At 46.6% G+C, this 17,676-nt stretch overlaps 1 protein-coding gene and 1 non-coding gene across 2 annotated transcripts in view; both read left to right on the forward strand.

Annotated features, from left to right (window-relative positions):
* The first annotated feature begins 6,037 nt into the window (after positions 1-6,037).
* Positions 6,038-17,676, forward strand: part of RAB10 (RAB10, member RAS oncogene family) — a 96,188-nt gene continuing 84,549 nt past the window's right edge. Inside the window, exon 1 of the mRNA XM_032172453.2 lies at positions 6,038-6,694. Within this exon, the coding sequence (XP_032028344.1) occupies positions 6,568-6,694 (127 nt within the window). The 5' untranslated portion in view covers positions 6,038-6,567. The remainder of the gene's footprint in view (positions 6,695-17,676) is intronic.
* LOC116481406 (U6 spliceosomal RNA) lies at positions 14,349-14,455 on the forward strand. Its single transcript, XR_004251560.1, has one exon. It is a non-coding gene; the product is annotated as a U6 spliceosomal RNA (small nuclear RNA).

Below are 17,676 nucleotides of genomic sequence, written 5' to 3' on the forward strand. Positions count from 1 at the left end.
TTCTTTCTTTCTTTCTTTCTTTCTTTCTTTCTTTCTTTCTCCTCTCTCTCTCTCTTTCTTTCTATTTATTTTCTTTTATTTATTTTCTTTTTGAGACAGAGTTTCGCTCTGTCACCCAGGCTGGAGTGCAGTGGCGCGATCTCGGCTCACTGCAAGCTCCGCCTTCCGGGTTCACGCCATACTCCTGCCTCAGCCTCCCGAGTAGCTGGGACTACAGACGCCCACCACCATGCCCGGCTAATTTTTTGTATTTTTAGTAGAGACGGGGTTTCACCGTGGTCTCGATCTCCTGACCTCGTGATCCGCTCGCCTTGGCCTCCCAAAGTGCTGGGATTACAGGCGTGAGCCACCGCGCCCAGGCTCCTATTTATTTATTTATTTTATTTTTTATTTTTTGAGACGGAGTCTTGCTCTGTCACCCAGGCTGGAGTGCAGTGGTATGATCTCAGCTCACTACAATCTCCACTTCCCGGGTTCAAGCGATTCTCCTGCTTCAGCCTCCTGAGTAGCTGGGACTACAGGCGCACGCCACCACGCCCAGCTAATTTTTGTATTTTTAGTAGAGACAGGGTTTCACCATGTTGACAAGGATGGTCTCGATCTCTTGACCTCGTGATCCACCCACCTCAGCCTCCCAAAGTGCTGGGATTACAGGTGTGAGCCACTGTGCCCAGCCTATTTATTTTTTTGATAGTGTCTCACTCTGTTGCTCAGGCTGTAGTGCAGTGGCAGGATCATGGCTCACTGCAACCTTGGCCTCCCAGGCTCAAGCAATCCTCCCACCTCAGCCTTCCGAGTAGCTGGGATCACAGGAACTCACCACCATGTCAGGCTAATTTTTTCTTGCTTTTTTTAGAGATGGGGCTTCACCATGTTGCCTAGGCTGGTCTGGAACTCCTAGACTCAAGCTATCTGCCTACCTTGGCCTCCTAAAGTGCTGGGATTACAGGCATGAGCCTCTGCACCTGGCCTGGACTACACTTTTTTTTGTTGTTGTTGAGATGGAGTCTCGCTCTGTCACTCAGCCTGGAGTGCAGTGGTGCGATCTCGACTCACTGCAATCTCAGCCTCCCAGACTCAAGCGAGTCTCCTGCCTCAGCCTCCCAAGTAGCTGGAATTACAGGTACCTGCCACCATGCTCGGCTAATTTTTGTATTTTTAGTAGAGACGGGGTTTCACCAAGTTGGCCAGGCTGGTCTCAAACTCCTAAATTCAAGTGATCCACCTGCCTGGGCCTCTCAAAGTGCTGGGATTACAGGCATGAGCCACCGCACCTGGCCTCTGGACTACATTCTTTATAGAGCAATTTTGAAAGAAGTGTAACCCCTAAACTAGCAGTAGATTGGCATTTTCTTTCACTGTTTCTACTTCTATGAAATATTTCTTCATAACTCTAGGTTTATCCTTTAGGCCTGTGTAGATCCCCATTTTACTCTTTTTTTCTAGAGTCAGAGATCTTCCATACCTTGATCACTTCTGCTCGCTTCACTGGCAGATACAGCTTGATGCTTAGGCCTCACTCTAGCAAAACCTTTAATTAACTTTAGAGAATCCAAATGCTAAGTACTGGCCGAGCCTCTCAATCCTCCCAATTCTCACCTTGAGGTAATATGATGTCCTGTGGAGGTTTTCTTCTCTTTTTCCTTGCCCGTATAGTCCAGGCTGTGCACTAACAGTGTGACCTCTGGGAAGGCCCTAACTTCTCTGAATCTTAGACTCCTCATCTGTGAGTTACGTTCAGGGGTCGAATTATGGTTTAAAAGATATGGTGGGGCATGTTGGCTCACACTTGTAATCCCAGCACTTTGGGAGGCCAAGGCTGGTGGATTGTTTGAGCCCAGGAGTTCGAGACCAGCCTGGGCAACATGGCAAAACCCCGTCTCCACAAAAAATATAAAAATTAGCTGGGCATAATTGTGCACATCCGTAGTCTCAAGTACTCAGGAGGCTGAAGTGGGAGGACTGCTTGAGCCTGAGAGGCTGAGGCTGCAGTGAGCCATGATCGTTCCACTGCACTGCAGCTTGGGAGACAGAGTGAGACCCTGCCTCAAAAAAAAAAAAAAAAAAAAAAGAAAAGGTATGATCCTGGCCGGGCACAGTGGCTCACGCCTGTAATTCCAGCACTTTGGGAGGCCGAGGTGGGCAGATCACTTGAGGTCAGGAGTTCAAGACTATCCTGGTCAGGCACGGTGGCTCACGCCCTAGTTTAGGGCTTATGCTTTTTTCAAAATTGCTCTATAAAGAACGTAGTCCAGGGGCTGGGCGCGGTGGCTCATTCCTGTAATCCCAGCACTTTGGGAGGCTGAGGAGGGCGGATCACTTGAGGTCAGGGGTCTAAGAGCAGCCTTGCCAACATGGTGAAACCCCGTCTCTACCAAAAATACAAAACTTAGCCAGGCGTGGTGGCGGTGCCTGTAATACCAGCTACTTGGGAGGCTGAGGCAGGAGTTTCACTTGAACCCAGGAGGCAGAAGTTGCAGTGAACCGAGATTGTGCCATTGCACTCCAGTCTGGATGAAAGAGTGAGATTCTAGTTCAAAAAAAAAAAAGTGTATGATCCATAATTTGTTAATAAATCTAATAATTCCTAAAGTTTCAGAATATGAGTTCATGGGGAAAGGTTTCTAAGTGATAAAGTTGTTGGTTACAGGATAAAAAATAAAGTGAAAAAATCTTTTTTACTGATATATATTTGTACATATTAATGGAAGCACATGTGATATTTTGATACATGCATACTGTGTGTAATGATCAAATCATTACAAATGAGGTTATCCATCACTTCAAACATTTATCATTTGTGTTGGGTTTTTCAAATTTTTCAACTGTCCATTATCCCCAAAATTTATGTAGTGGTATTACTCTCCAAATTAGGCTTTTTTTTTTTGAGATGGAGTCTTGCTGTGTCACCAGGCTGGAATGCAGTGGTGCAATCTTGGCCCACTGCAACCTCCGACTCCCTGGTTTAAGCGATTCTCCTGCCTCAGCCTCCCGAGTAGCTGGGACTACAGGTGTGTGCCACCATGCTCAGCTGATTTTTGTATTTTTAGTAGAGATGGGGTTTCACCATGTTGGCCAAGATGGTCTCGATCTCTTGACCTCAAATGATCCACCCACTTCGGTCTCCCAAAGTGCTGGGATTACAGGTGACAGCCACTAGGCCTGGCCCAAATTAGGCCTTCTACAGGAAAAAATCTTGGCTGGGCCTGTTGGCTCATACCTGTAATCCCAGCACCTTAGGAAGCCAAGGTGGGAGGATCGCTTGAGGCCAGGAGGTTGAGGTTGCAGTGAGGCCTCCACACTCCAGTCTGGGAAACAAGCAAGACCCTGTCTCAAAAACAAACAAAACCTCTAACACTTCATTTTTTCACAGATGGAGTCCCCTCTGTTGTCCAGACTGGTCTGAATCTCCTGGGGTCAAGCAATCCTCCTTCCTCAGCCTCCTGAATAGCTGGGACTACAGGTTCAGTCACTGTGCCCAGCTTAAAAACTTTCAAGACTTTTAAAATACTTTGTAACATTGGGGCTTGAGTTAATCTAATTTATTTTGAAAGGAATAATCAAGGTAACAAGATTTTCCTTCTGACTCTGAATTGATAACACACCTGTGCTGCACTGACCATCACTACTCACTTTGTGATTTGCATAGCAAGTCTATTTTAGAATTGTTATTATCATAAGGCATTCCCGACTACAGTCGGAATGATTCATAGAGGATAAGAAGGTTTAAGTGAGGCCAGGCGCAGTGGCTCTCACCTGTAATCCCAGCAGTTTGGGAGGCTGAGGCGGGTGGATCATCCGAGGTCAGGTGTTCGAGACCAGCCTGGCCAACATGGTGAAACCCCATCACTACTAAAAATATAAAAATTAGCCAGGCGTGGGCCGGGCGCGGTGGCTAACGCCTGTAATCCCTGCACTTTGGGAGGCCGAGGCGGGCGGATCACGAGGTCAGGAGATCGAGACCATCCTGGCTAACACGGTGAAACCGCGTCTCTACTAAAAATACAAAAAATTAGCCGGGCGAGGTGGCGGGCGCCTGTAGTCCCAGCTACTCGGGAGGCTGAGGCAGGAGAATGGCGTGAACCCCTGGGGGCGGAGCCTGCAGTGAGCCGAAATCGCACCACTGTACTGCAGCGAGACTCCGTCTCAAGGAAAAAAAAAAAAAATTAGCCAGGCGTGGTGGTGCGAGCCTGTAATCCCAGCTACCAAGGAGGCTGAGGCAGGAGAATCACTTCAACCCGGAAGGCGGACGTTGCAGTGAGCCGAGATTGTGCCACTGCACTCCAGCATGGGTGATAGAGTGAGACTCTGTCTCAAAAAAAGTTTAAGTGACACGACTAGGAGCAATTGGAGAAAACAACTGAAGAGAAAGCTGCATTAGTGAAGGCAAGTATCTTCGGTAAGGACGCTTTAGGGGTGGTTGGGAAGAAAGGAAAAATGTAAGACTGAAACATAAGACGGAAATGTAAGACGGAATTGCCCGAAAGTCTAACTTTAATTACATATCAAATACACATTTTGGTGATTTGGCGATCGTGGGGTGGTGTGTGTGAAAATGTAGTTTTTACTTCTCTATCCCTGTTTCTTGCTTTCCACATACTTCAGCGTTTTCCACTTTATCAGGTTGAACCAGCTCACCAGGTTCAACTCCTGTGCCATCACACCCAGGTGTGCTTGAGGGATGGATGTCCCTGAGAATGGAAGGTCAGCAGCATGAATATTGCAACTACAGAAGAGTAGGAGAGAAAAAGGGTGGCGTAAACAGGACTGATGAGAGAGAACAGAAGGTAAAGCAAATGCAAAGAAGCCGGGCGCGGGGGCTAACGCCTGTAATCCCAGCAGTCTGGGAGGCCGGGTCGGGCGGGTCACTTGTCAGGAGTTCGACACCAGCCTGACCAACAGGGTGAAACCCCGTCTCTACTAAATACAAAAAATTAGCCGGGCGTGGTAGCATATGCCTGTAATCCCAGCTACTTGGGAGGCTGAGGCAGGAGAATCACTTGAACCCAGGAAGTGGAGGTTGCAGTGAGCCGAGATTGATTGTGCCATTGCACTCTAGCCTGGGCAACAAGAGCGAAACTCCATCTCAAAAAAAAAAAAAAAAAAAGAAAAAGAAAAAAAGAAAAAGAAAATGCGAGGAAGCAGGCTGTGTCGGAGTGGGAGTAGGCTTGACCACCTTTCAATTCTCAACCCAGTGGTACGACTCTGGCGGCAGGCAGAGGCCCCACCTCCTCTGCAGAGAGCTCTCGGGTTCTCCCGGATTCCTAAAGGACGGCAAAGGCCTGAAGCAGGTTCTCTGAGCACCGCACAGAACCTTCCATTTCGCGGGGAGGTTCTTCCTGCGCCCAGGTGTTCCTCAACCTTCCTCTCCTCGCCCAGGAAGAGGCTGTGAGGATTACATCATCCCAACCCGAGCAGCGTGGCCAGCTTTTCCATCTCAAACTCTTGCTCTTGAAGTCAATCCGGATGCAGCGATCATGTTTCCCCGTCAGGGCTGGCCCTGGAGAGGGGGCACGCCGGGAGGCGTCTCGTTCTAGCAAAGAGGCTATTAAATGACCTAGGGCGCGGCTTTTTCTCGCGTTTACGAGCTCCACCTACACGGGAACACATGGCCACCCAAGCCCGTCGCTGCGCCAAGACCTCCAGCTCAACACACCCGACAAGCCCTGTGCAGAGAAACCGCAGCGCAGTCCAGCGGGAGACCCCGGGAGGGGAAGGAGGTGCTGGACTCGGGAAGGGTGTCCCGGGTGGCGGTGGGCGGGGGGCGTTGCGCCTGCGCAGTCGTTAGGCAGCTGCTCCCGCGGGGCGTGCTCGTAACGCCGCGCACCCTATCAGGCGGCCACAGGGAGCGCGCCCGCGGCCTCGCCCTTTCTCGCCCCTCCCTTCTTCTCTCTGGGTCCAGCCTCAGACTGAGGCTTGGAGACCCGAGCATTCCACTCGCCACTTCGGCGCGCCCCCATGCCCTCTTGTGCGCGTGCGCAGAGGCGGACCGCAAGGCTAGGGCGCGAGGGAAGGGCGGGCGTACGTCCTTGCGTGCGTCTCAGGCAGCGCGCACGCCGGCGTGAGAGGGCACGGGGAAAAGGTGGCTCTGGCCGGGGTGGCTCGGTTTCCTGGGGCTATGTAACTGAGCTCGTCGACTTGGGGGTCCTTCTTCGCTGCACTCGCCGCGTGCTAGCAGGGAGTTTCTGCTCGGGAGAGGGACTGTCCTTACGCCCGCCGCGCCTCCTCGACGGCAGAGCAGGCTTGCTCGCCCGTGGGAGCGTCCCGGCCGAGAAGCCCTGAGGGGGGAGGGGAGGCCATTTTGTCCCGACCGACTCCCCGGAACCGGGCGGAGCGGCTGGGAGAGGCTGCGGATCCGCGGTCGCCGCCCTCGGAGGCACTGGACGCCGCCACTGTCGGGGCTTCCTCGAAGCTGTTTCGTAGGTCGCCCGCGCCCTCTCGAGCCTTCTTTTTTCCCACGCTTCCCCGGTCCTCCGGCCTGAGAACGCCCGAGTGAGGAGTTGGCCGTAGTGAGAGGGACCGATCCCTTGGGGCCGCCGGCGGCGAGAGCCCGAGCCGCTCCTCCCAATGGCGAAGAAGACGTACGACCTGCTTTTCAAGCTGCTCCTGATCGGGGATTCGGGAGTGGGAAAGACCTGCGTTCTTTTTCGTTTTTCGGATGATGCCTTCAATACTACCTTTATTTCCACCATAGGTAAGACCTGTGGGAGGACGGTGTACGGTCTCGGTAGCTGCATACCGTTTATTTTACTCCAGACATCTTGCTTCCCGTAATATACGCCTTTGTTTCAGTGATTCCGATTCCAAACGACAGATCCAAGTTTGAATCGGCAGCGAGCTTACTGGGGCGGGGTCTTCCCATGATTTCCATCCAGTCTTTGGCTTTCGAGTCTCCCAGTATACTCAGTGCCTTCTGTTACAAAATATGCATCATTTAACCATGTTCCAGAACCTTATTTCTTCAGGCGACTGGACTGGCTTTTTCCACATTTGCGTGGAATTAGTAGATGTGTGATATTTTTAAGGTGTTTATTTCAGTGGTTGCGATTGAAGCAGTACTAGCTATTTGGGAAGGGCCTGAATTTATACTTTGGGGCAAAGAGAAGATTCCATAGGGTCATAACTTAGAGTAAACTTGAGGGTTTCTGAGAAGAATAATTAAGGTAAATTAGAAGGGAAAAGTGAGTTGCCCTCATTCACTAATCCACTGATGTGTCAAACAGAGGCTCTTCGCGCTTGGGGTGGGACTCTGGCATATTTGCCTCAGTGCTTTTCGAGACATCAACAGAAGCAGTAATCTGAGGGAGATGATCAGTTTCTGTCCTCAAACCCAACGGAGTGAAGTCAAGTTCTCTTTTCCATTTTATTTGACTCTAGTATTTACAGGAAAGTATTTTGCCAGTCATAGCCCTATGGACTTATAATGCACTTTCACCATGTTTCAGAATTACTTAGTGTGGAAGTAAGAGCTAAAGAGTGACCTTTTTAATCGAATTTCCCGTTTAGGAAAGGAAAAGGGAAGGCTCTAGGAAAGTCCCTTTTGAATCTGGTGAGAAAATTTAAGTGGCATTGACGCTAATTGTGCTGTATTAATTGTGAAACCCATCCGCTCCCCAATAAATTTCTTAAAAGACATATGGCTCTCAGCATTGTGGCGGTGCAGTTGAACCCATTTTTAAATGTAATTTTATATTGAGACGATTTTAAAAAGCAACTGCAGTCGTCTTTGAACTCTGGGAATTGTCAAAATTAAGCTGATTGGAAACAATTTATATAGCGTTACTGAAATGTTTGGTTTGGGTTTTCTTTTGTGACAAATAGCTGCTTCATTCTCACAAAAGAAATTATACTGAAATTAAATTGGACAAGTGATTTTTAAATAGATTTTTATTTTGCTTACCTTTTTTGGGAGGCAAATTATCATAATCCTTATTTCCAGAGCATATAACTGTTTTCTTGGTCTGTCATAAATTTCATGAAACTTAGAGCTTGTTCTCTAACTTGTGGGTTAGAGAATACTAGCACTTAGCACTAGCACTTCCCTAGCACTGTTTGCTTTTAACACTCCACTTTTAGCTGTAGCTGGCTAGGGTTAGGTGATCAGATGGGTCAGCAAATATTTATTGAGCACCTAATGCTGGACACTGTTCTTAGGCACTGGGAATAAATGATGAACACAACAGACCCCTTGAGGAGCATTCCAGTGAGGTCAATCAATAGTGTGGAAGATGCTACAACAGTAAGCATAGGGAGGAAGAGTGGCTAGTCTAAATCGTGAGGAGTTTGAGTAGGCTTACATAGAGATGATACCTAAAATGAAGTCTGGGCCGGGCACGGTGGCTCATGCCTGTAATGCCAGCACTTTGGGAGGCCTTGGCGGGCAGATCACAAGGTCGGGAGTTCAAGACCAGCTTGGCCAATATGGTGAAACCCCGTTTTTACTAAAAATACAAGAATTAGGTGGGTGTAGTGGCAGGCGCTTGTAGTCCCAGCTACTCAGGAGGCTGAGGCAGGAGAATCGCTTGAACCTGGGAGGCGGAGGTTGCAGTGAGCTGAGATTGTGCCACTGCACTCCAGCCTGGGCAACAAAGCGAGACTCCGTCTCAAAAAATAATAATAAATAAATGAAGTCTGAAGGACTAATAGGAATTGAGTCAGAGGGGTAGGATAGGGCCTTTCTGGAAAAGGGAGCGTAGAACAAATGTGTAGTGAGGTTGAGGATTTAATTCATGTGGTCAACTTTATTTATTTTGAGACTGAGCCTCACTCTTGTCGCCCAGGCTGGAGTGCAGTGGCGTGATCTCGGCTCACTGCATCCTCTGCCTCAGGGGTTCAAGCAATTCTGCTTCAGCTTCCTGAGTAGCTGAGACTACAGGTGCCCACCACCACACCTGGCTAATTTCTGTATTTTTAGTAGAGACTGGGTTTCACCATATTGGTCAGGCTGGTCTTGAACTCTTGACCTCAAGCAATCCACTGTCCCAGCCTCCCAAAGTGCTGGGATTACAGGCGTGAGCCACCATGCCCGGCTGTGTGGTCAACTTTAACCTATCTTTATGAACAGTGTGGAGAGTAGGAAGCAAAACATTAACTCTGTCTTCTCCAATCTTTTTGTAAAGGATGCATGCCCCCAAGTAAAATTCAGTCCTGTAAGATAATGGTATAATCTTTTTGCAGTCCTTTTACTTGGGAAGATGTGATGATTTTGGATCAAGTCTGCTGGGTTGGAATCTTGTTTCCACAGGTTACTAGCTGTGCAACTTTGGCAGATTACTTAACCTCTGTTGGCTTCAGGCTCTTTAAAAGTGTTAAGGCTGGGCACGGTGGCTCACGCCTGTAATCCCAGCTCTTTGGGAGGCCGAGGCAGGCAGATCACCTGAGATCGGAAGTTCAAGACCAGCCTGATCAACATGGAGAAACCCCGTCTCTACTAAAAATACAAAAATTATCTGGGCGTGGTGGCGCATGCTTGTAATCCCAGTTATTCAGGAGGCTGAGGCAGGAGAATCGCTTGAACCTGGGAGACGGAGGTTGTGGTGAGCTGAGATCGCGCCATTGCACTCCAGCCTGGGCAACAAGAGTGAAACTCTGTCTCAAAAAAAAAGTGTCAATCATAGTATCTACCACATAGGGTAGTTGTGAGGATTTTAGGGGTTAGTGAGAGGAAAGCACTTCACATGGTGCCAGGGCCAGGCACTTTGTAGGAGCACAGTGCATATTAGCTGTATATAGAATATGTGACTCTAATGCTGTGGAGGTGTGGCAGAACATGTTATTTTATGGATTGAACATCCTGTACACCGTGGTACCCAAGTATTTGTTGGTGCTCCACTAAACAATTTTTTTTTTTTTTTTTTTGAGACGAAGTTTCGTTCTTTTTGCCCAGGCTGGAGTGCAATGGGTTGATCTCGGCTCACTGCAACCTCAGCCTCCCAAGTAGCTGGGATTACAGACATATGCCACCACGCCTGGCTAATTTTGTATTTTTAGTAGAGACAGGGTTTCACCATGTTGGCCAGGCTGATCTTGAACTCCTGACCTCAGGTACTCTGCCTGCCTCAGCCTCCCAAAGTGCTGGGATTACAGGCGGGAGCCACCACGCCCGCCCTCCTTATTTTTTTTTTTTTTTTTGAGATGGAGTTTTGCTTTTGTTGCTCAGGCTAGAGTGTAGTGGCGCAGTCTCTGCTCACTGCAACCTCTGCCTCCCAGGTTCAAGCGATTCTCCTGCCTCAGCCTCCTGAGTAGCTGGGATTACAGGTGCACACCACCACGCCTGGCCAATTTAGTATTTTTAGTAGAGATGGTGTTTCATCATGTTGGTCAGGCTGCTCTTGAACTCCTGACCTCAGGTGATCCATCTGCCTCAGCCTCCCAAAGTGCTGGGATTACAGGCATGAGCCACCGCGCCCAGCCTAGACTCTGACATTTTCATACTTTCAGATAAAAATGTTTTCATATATAAGATGTTGAATAGTGTAAGTTGAGAAAATAAATGATTCTGAGTACAGCTTGAACACATTCATGTATTAGCTGTGTGCACAGGTTTAAAATACCATTGGGCCGGGCGTGGTGGCTCACGCCCATAATCCCAGCACTTTGGGAGGCCGAGGTGGGCGGATCATGAGTTCAGGAGATCGAGACCATCCTGCCTAAGGTGGTGAAACTTCGTCTCTCCTAAAAATACAAAAAATTATCCAGTCGCGGTGGTGGGCGCCTGTAGTCCCAGCTGCTCGGAAGGCTGAGGCAGGGGAATGGCATGAACCCCGGAGGTGGCGGAGCTTGCAGTGAGCCGAGATCGTGCCACTGCACTTCAGCCTGGGCAACAGAGCGAGACTCCGTCTCAAAAAAAAAAAAAAAAACAAAGTCTGTCATTGCGTTTAGCCAGTGCCGTTCAAAAGAAATAATGTGAATCACGTATATTACTTTTAATAGCGACTTTTTTTTTTTTTTTTAAGATATGGAGTCTTGTTCTGTTGCCCAGACTGGAGTGCAGTCGTGCAGTCTTGGCTCACTGCAACCTCCGCCTCCTAGGTTCAAGCAATTCTACTGCCTCAGCCTCCCAAGTAGCTGGGATTATAGGCGTGTGCCACCATGCCCAACTAATTTTTGAATTTTTTAGTAGAGACAGGGTTTTACCATGTTGGCCAGGCTGGTCTTGAACTCCTGACCTCAGGTGATCCGCCCACCTTGGCCTTCCAAAATCCTGGGATTACAGGCATGAGCCACTGTACCTGGCCAAATAGTCACATTTTAAAAAGTAAAAAAAAATTTTTTTTTTGAGGTGGAGTATCACTCTGTTGCCCAGGCTGGAGTGTAGTGGCGCGATCTGGGCTCACTGCAGTCTCCGCCTCCCAGATTCAAGCAATTCTTCCTGCCTCAGCCTCCCTAATAGCTGGGATTACAGGTACCCACTACCACGCCCAGCTACTTTTTAAAATATTTTTAGTAGAGATGCGGTTTTGCCGTGTTGGCCAGGCTGGCGAAGAACTCCTGACCGCAGGTGATCCACCCACCTCGGCCTCCCAAATTTCTGGGGTTACAGATGCGAGCCACCACACTTGACCTAAAAAGTAAATTTTAATAATATATTTTAACGCATATCTAGAATGTCATTTTATTGTGTAATCGAGATTTAAAAATTGTTGAGGGCAGGCTCAGTGGCTCACACCTGTAATCCCAGCAGTATAAATGATAATGAAATTTTTGAGTAGTCACTTGATTGTTAAAACATCCTGAGGACTGGGCGTGGTGGCTCAAACCTGTAATCCCAGCACTTTGGGGGCTGAGTTGGGAAGTTCACTTGAGGTCAGGAGTTTGAGACCAGTCTGGGCAGCATAGACCCCCATCTCTGCAAAAACAAAAAATTAGCAGGACATGGTGGCATGTTCCTGTAGTTCTAACTACAGGGGAGGCTGAAGTGGGAGGATCACTTGAGTCCAGGAGTTCAAGGGTGCAGTGAGCTTGGATCACACCACTGCACTCCAGCCTGGGTGACGGAGTGAGACTGTGTGTGATAAAACAAAAACAGAAAACATCCAGAGGTTTGTATAGAAGTAGTTATCTTGCAGGTATTCAGAAGGACCTGACTGCCAAAATAAGGCAGGCCCTCATTATTTCAGGTGCAGTCATTTTAAGTTTCTTATTGGCTATTAGTTTTTTGAAGAAATAATTTTTATAGATTTATAGGATGGTATTCACAAAGACTACTGTATTTGAATGTTTCTATATATTTTCAATTCTCATACATCCATATTAGAAATTATGTATTATATTTATGGTCAGATTTATTGGAGACTACTGCAAAAAACAAATTACTCGTATGTTATACTCAACCAATCTCAAAACAAATCCAAGGGCACCAGAATATAAGTTGCACAAGGGCAGAAATCTTAGTCTTTTTTTTTTTCCCTCATGTGCTAAACACCTGGAAGAGTACCTGCACTTAATGGGTGCACCATAAATAATGAATGAAGGCAGGCAGGTAGGCAGACAGATGGTACAATCAGGATCCTCTTAATATGAATTGGGGGTAGTTTATTTAAAGTTTTTCCTTTTTGGCTGGGCACGGTGGCTCACACCTGTAATCTCAGCACTTTGGGAGGCCGAGGCAGGCAGATCAGGAGGTCAGGAGATCGAGACCATCCTGGCTAACACAGTGAAACCCCGTCTCTACTAAAAATACAAAAAATTAGCCGGGCAAGGTGGTGGGCGCCTGTAGTCCCAGCTACTCGGAAGGCTGAGGCAGGAGAATGGCGTCAACCCCGGGGGGCGGAGCTTGCAGTGAACCGAGATCGTGCCACTGCACTCCAGCCTGGGCAACAGTGAGACTCTGTCTCAAAAAAAAAAAAAATTTTTTTCCCTTTTACCTACTTTCTGATCATTATATGAAGGAGATTGGGATCGGACTTAACAAATATTAGCTGTGGCCGGGCGCAGTGGCTCATGCCTGTAATCCCAGCACTTTGGGAGGCCGATGCAGGTGGATCACCAGAGGTCAGGAGTTCGAGACCAGCCTGGCCAACATGGTGAAACCCCGCCTCTACTAAAAATACAAAAATTAGACAGGCGTGGTGGTGTGTGCCTGTTGCCCCAGCTGCTTGGGAGGCTCTGAGGCAGGAGAATTGCTTAAACCCGGGAGGTGGAGGTTGCAGTGAGCCGAGCTCTTGCCACTGCACTCCAGCCTGGGCGACAAGAGTGAGACTCTGACTCAAAAAAAAAAAAAAAAAAAAAAAATGTTAGCTGGTTAGCTGTTTGGCTTAATAGGGCAAGACTGCTCTTAGAAATTGAAAGGTTGGGGCTGGGTACAGTGGCTCACACCTGTAATCCTAGCACTTTGGGAGGCCGAGGCGGGCAGATCACCTAAGGTCAGAGTTCGAGACCAGCCTGGCCAACATGGTGAAACCCTGTCTCTACCAAAAATACAAAATTAGCTGGGCGTGGTGGCGCATGCCTGTAATCTCAGCTACTCGAGAGGCTGAGGCACGAGAATCGCTTGAACCAGGGAGGTGGAGGTTGCGGTGAGCCGAGATCGTGCCATTGTAATCCACCCTGGGCAACAAGAGCAAAACTCTGTCTCAAAAAAAAAGAAAAGAAAAAGAAATTGAAAGGTTGTTTGAAAAATTAGTCTTAAGAGAGTTACTGCTTTTGGATGAGAAGATTTCAGTGGTTGATTTGACCATAACCATCTTGGTAGTATGAGCTCAGGAATGCATTACTTATTAGTGATGTGGGAATTACATGGACTTGTCCCCAAAGCACAAGCTTTTAGTGGGCTGCTTCTATACTGGATGTGCTACCTTTTGGTGTCATTAATCCTTTCTCCACCACTAGGCTTACTCCTTTTTTCACAGGGAATATTTTTCATTGGGAATTGGAGTCTCTGGGCTCCATGTAAGAAATCAAGTTGATAAAGGCTCTTGTCCCTAAGAGAGGTATAATACATACATTTTGTTGTCAGGATGATTTTGCTAAGTTTTGGAAGAGTAGGTTGATTCCACTAACCTGCATTTAAGAAATGATTGATTAGGCTGGGTGCTGTGGCTCACACCTGTATTTCCAACACTTTGGGAGGCCGAAGCAGGAGGGTAGCTTGAGCTCAGGAGTTCGAGACCAGCCTGGGCAACTTAGCGAGACCCTGTCTCTACAAAAAAAAAAGCTTTTAAATAAAAAATTAGCTGGGTATGGTGGTGCACACCTGTAGTCCCAGCTACTCAGGAGGCTGAGATGGGAGGATCACTTCAGCCCAGGAGTTTGAAGCTGCAGTGAGCTATGATTGTACCATCTCACTCCAGCCTGGATGACAGAGTGAGATTCTGTCTTAAACAAAAAACCCCAAAAGACCATCCAGAGTGCTTGTCTCGGTAGCATATATACTAAACTTGGAATGATACGGAGAAGATTAGTATGGTCCCTGCGCAAGGATGACACGCAAATTTGTGAAGTGTTTCATAATTACTATTTAAAAAAAAACCTCTCTAGGTATGTCTCCAAAGAAGATAAACAGATGCCCAATAAACATGGGAAGATGTTCAGCTATAGTGAGCTATAGATCATTAATAATTAGGGAAATGCAAATCAAAACCACAGTGAGATGTTATTTTGCGACCATTTAGGATAGTTATAACAACAACAAAAGACAAAAACAAGTGATGAGGTTGTAGAGAAATTGGAACCTTGGTGCATTGCTGGTGGGAATGTGAAATGGTGCAGCCACAGTGAGAAACAATAGGGTGGTTTCTCAAAAAATTAAAAATGAAATTACCATATGATCTAGTGATCTCACTTGAAGTTATATCCAGGATAATTTAAATCAAAGATTCAAACAGGGCCAGGCAAGGTGGCTCATGCCTGTAAATCCCAGCACTTTAGGAGGCCAGATCACTTGGGCTCAGGAGTTCAAGACCAGCCTGGGCAACATGGTGAGATCCTGTCTCTACCAAGAAGCATCCCAAAATTAGCTGTACATGGTGGCGCATGCCTGTAGTACCAGCTGCTTGGGAGGCTGAGGTGAGAGGATCACTTGAACCCGGGAATTGGAGGTTGCAGTGAGCTGATAATCGTGCCACTGTACTCCAGCCTGGGTGACAGAGCAAGACCCTGTCTCAAAACAAAGAACAACAAAAAAGACTCAAACAGCTATTTGTGCACCAGCATTCATAGCAGCATTATTCACGATAGCTGAAAGGTGGAAACAACTCACATGTTCATCAGTGGATGAATGGATAAACAAAATGTGGTATACACATAGAATGGAATATTATTCAGCCTTAAAAGGGAGGGAAATTCTAACATGCTACCACATGGACGCGCCTTGAAAATAGATTACTAAGTAAAATGAGTTGGACACAAAAGGACAGATAATGTGTGAGGTACCTATCGTAGACAAATTAGTGGAATAGTGGTTACTAGGGCCTGGGGGACAGAGTAATGGGGAGTTATTGCTTAATAATCACAGAGTTTTAGTTTGGGAGAATGAAAAGTTCCAGAGAGGAATAGTGATGATGGTTGTATAACAGTGTGAACTAATTTAATGCCACTGAATTGTACACTTAAAAATGTTTGAAATGCATGAAAAGACAAATACTATGTGATTTCATTTATATGAATATGAGGCTATCTAAAGTCAAATTCATAGAAACAGAAATAATGGTGATTACCAGGGGCTGGGGAAGAGGGAAATAGGAAGGTGTTTAATGAGTATAAAACAACGCATTACAGTTTTGCAAAATGAAAAGAAGGCTCTGGAGATCTGTTGCACAATAGTGTGATACAGTTAACACTGAACTGTACACATCAAAAATGGTTAAGATGGCAAATTTAATATTATGTTTTAGAAAATGGTTTAAATGGTAAATGTTTTAGATATATTTTTCCCACCACTCAACAAAACCCAAAAAACTAACACTTGACCCAGCTCTCTAAAAGAGCATTTGATCACAGACAGCCCCTCCTGTTCCAGGTATTAGCTACTGTTAACCAGTGGTTGTGAATCAAGAGGATCCTTTATGGTACCTTCTCATGCTTTAATAGCACTGGTCTGTACTTTCAGATGTTGAAGGCAGGTTTGTCTTTTTGTTGTCTGTATTTACATAGACCTTCTTGGAATGTTAGAATCGTGGAATGTTAGTGCAGGAATGAACCCTTAAATGAATTTTCAAAGTGGGAAAACTGAGACCGGTGAGGTGAAGTAACTTCCAGAAGGCCAAAAGGCCACATGGCTAATTAGTTTTCTTTTTCTTTTTTCTTTTTTTTTTTTTTTTGAGATAGAGTTTCACTTTTGTTCCCGAGGCTGGAGTGCAGTTGCCTGATCTCGGCTCACTGCAGCCTCCACCTCCTGGGTTCAAATGCTTCTCCTGCCTCAGCCTCCTGAGCAGCTGGGATTACAGGCCTGAGCCACCATGCCCGGCTAAATTTTGTATTTTTAGCAGAGACGGGGGTTTCGCCCTGTTGACCAGGCTGGTCTCAAACTCCTGACCTCAGGTGATCCACCCGCCTCGGCCTCCCAAAGTGCTGGGATTACAGGCGTGAGCCATTGCGCCCGGCCAGGAGTTTTTATTAGAATCCACAGCCAATCTTATTCATAGCCACATTACTCATTCTGAGAATTTCATTGTTGTGTTTAAAAAAATCAATGATAGTTTTCCTGCTCATCAATTTCAATTTGAAAAGTAGAGTAGAGTTGCTGTGGTTTTGTTTTTGTTTTTTTTTGGAGGGGCAAGAATAGGTAAGTAACAAGTCTTAGAATAAAATATCAAGGATTTTGTTCGAGTTACTTGTCGTTTGCCAACTTAGAGCGTAATAGAGAAGAGCCGATGATGTTAGGGATAATTATTTTCTTTTCAAGAATTGTGGTGTATAATGATGCACAAGCCCGGCAAATGAAATACTGGTATTCTTGTTTTGTTTGCAAAAGGGAGAGGCCAATAGGAGAAATACTGGCAATCTCTTTCAACTTTTAACAGTAGAAGGTTGCCCAGGCAGAGCTGTGGTAGCAGTTGTGAAGAACAGAGGAGTAGGAGCTTGTTGAGTGTTGATTTACAAGTAAGAGACCATTAGTTAGCAAAAAATATAAATTGTATGATTAGCCGAAGAGATTTGCCTGGGAAAACTGTTTATTGAGATGGTTAAGTCATAAAGGAGGAGTTTCATTTTTATTTTATTTTATTTTTGTAGAGACAGGGTCTTGCTGTGTTGCCCAGGGCTCAAGCAGTAATCAAATTCCTGGACTCAAGATCAAATTCCTGGGCTCAAGCAGTCTTCCTGCCTCAGCCTCTAAAGCCACCAAGGCCAGCTTTTTAAAACTTTATTTTATATATAAAAAAAGAGTTTAAAGGAGTTACAAAGGATGTTGAGGTTAACAGGACATTATCTGAACCCAGAAGACTAAAAGTCTTGTAAAGGTCACAGAGATGGATCCTTCAAATAGATGAATAATTGAGGGTTTATGAAATTAGTTCATTAAATTTGGATTATAAGAAAAGGAATTTGAGGCCTGGTGCGGTGGCTCACGCCTGTAATCCCAGCACTTTGGGAGGTCAAGGCCGGCGGATCACCTGAGGTCAGGAGTTTGAGACCAGCCTGACCAACGTGGAGAAACCCCGTTTCTACTAAAAATACAAAAATTTGCCTGGTGGGCCTGGTGGCGCATGCATGTAGTCCCAGCTACTCAGGAGGCTG

The sequence above is a fragment of the Hylobates moloch genome, unplaced genomic scaffold, assembly GCF_009828535.3.
Source record: "Hylobates moloch isolate HMO894 unplaced genomic scaffold, HMol_V3 SCAFFOLD_13, whole genome shotgun sequence".
Classification (NCBI taxonomy): Eukaryota; Metazoa; Chordata; class Mammalia; order Primates; family Hylobatidae; genus Hylobates; species Hylobates moloch.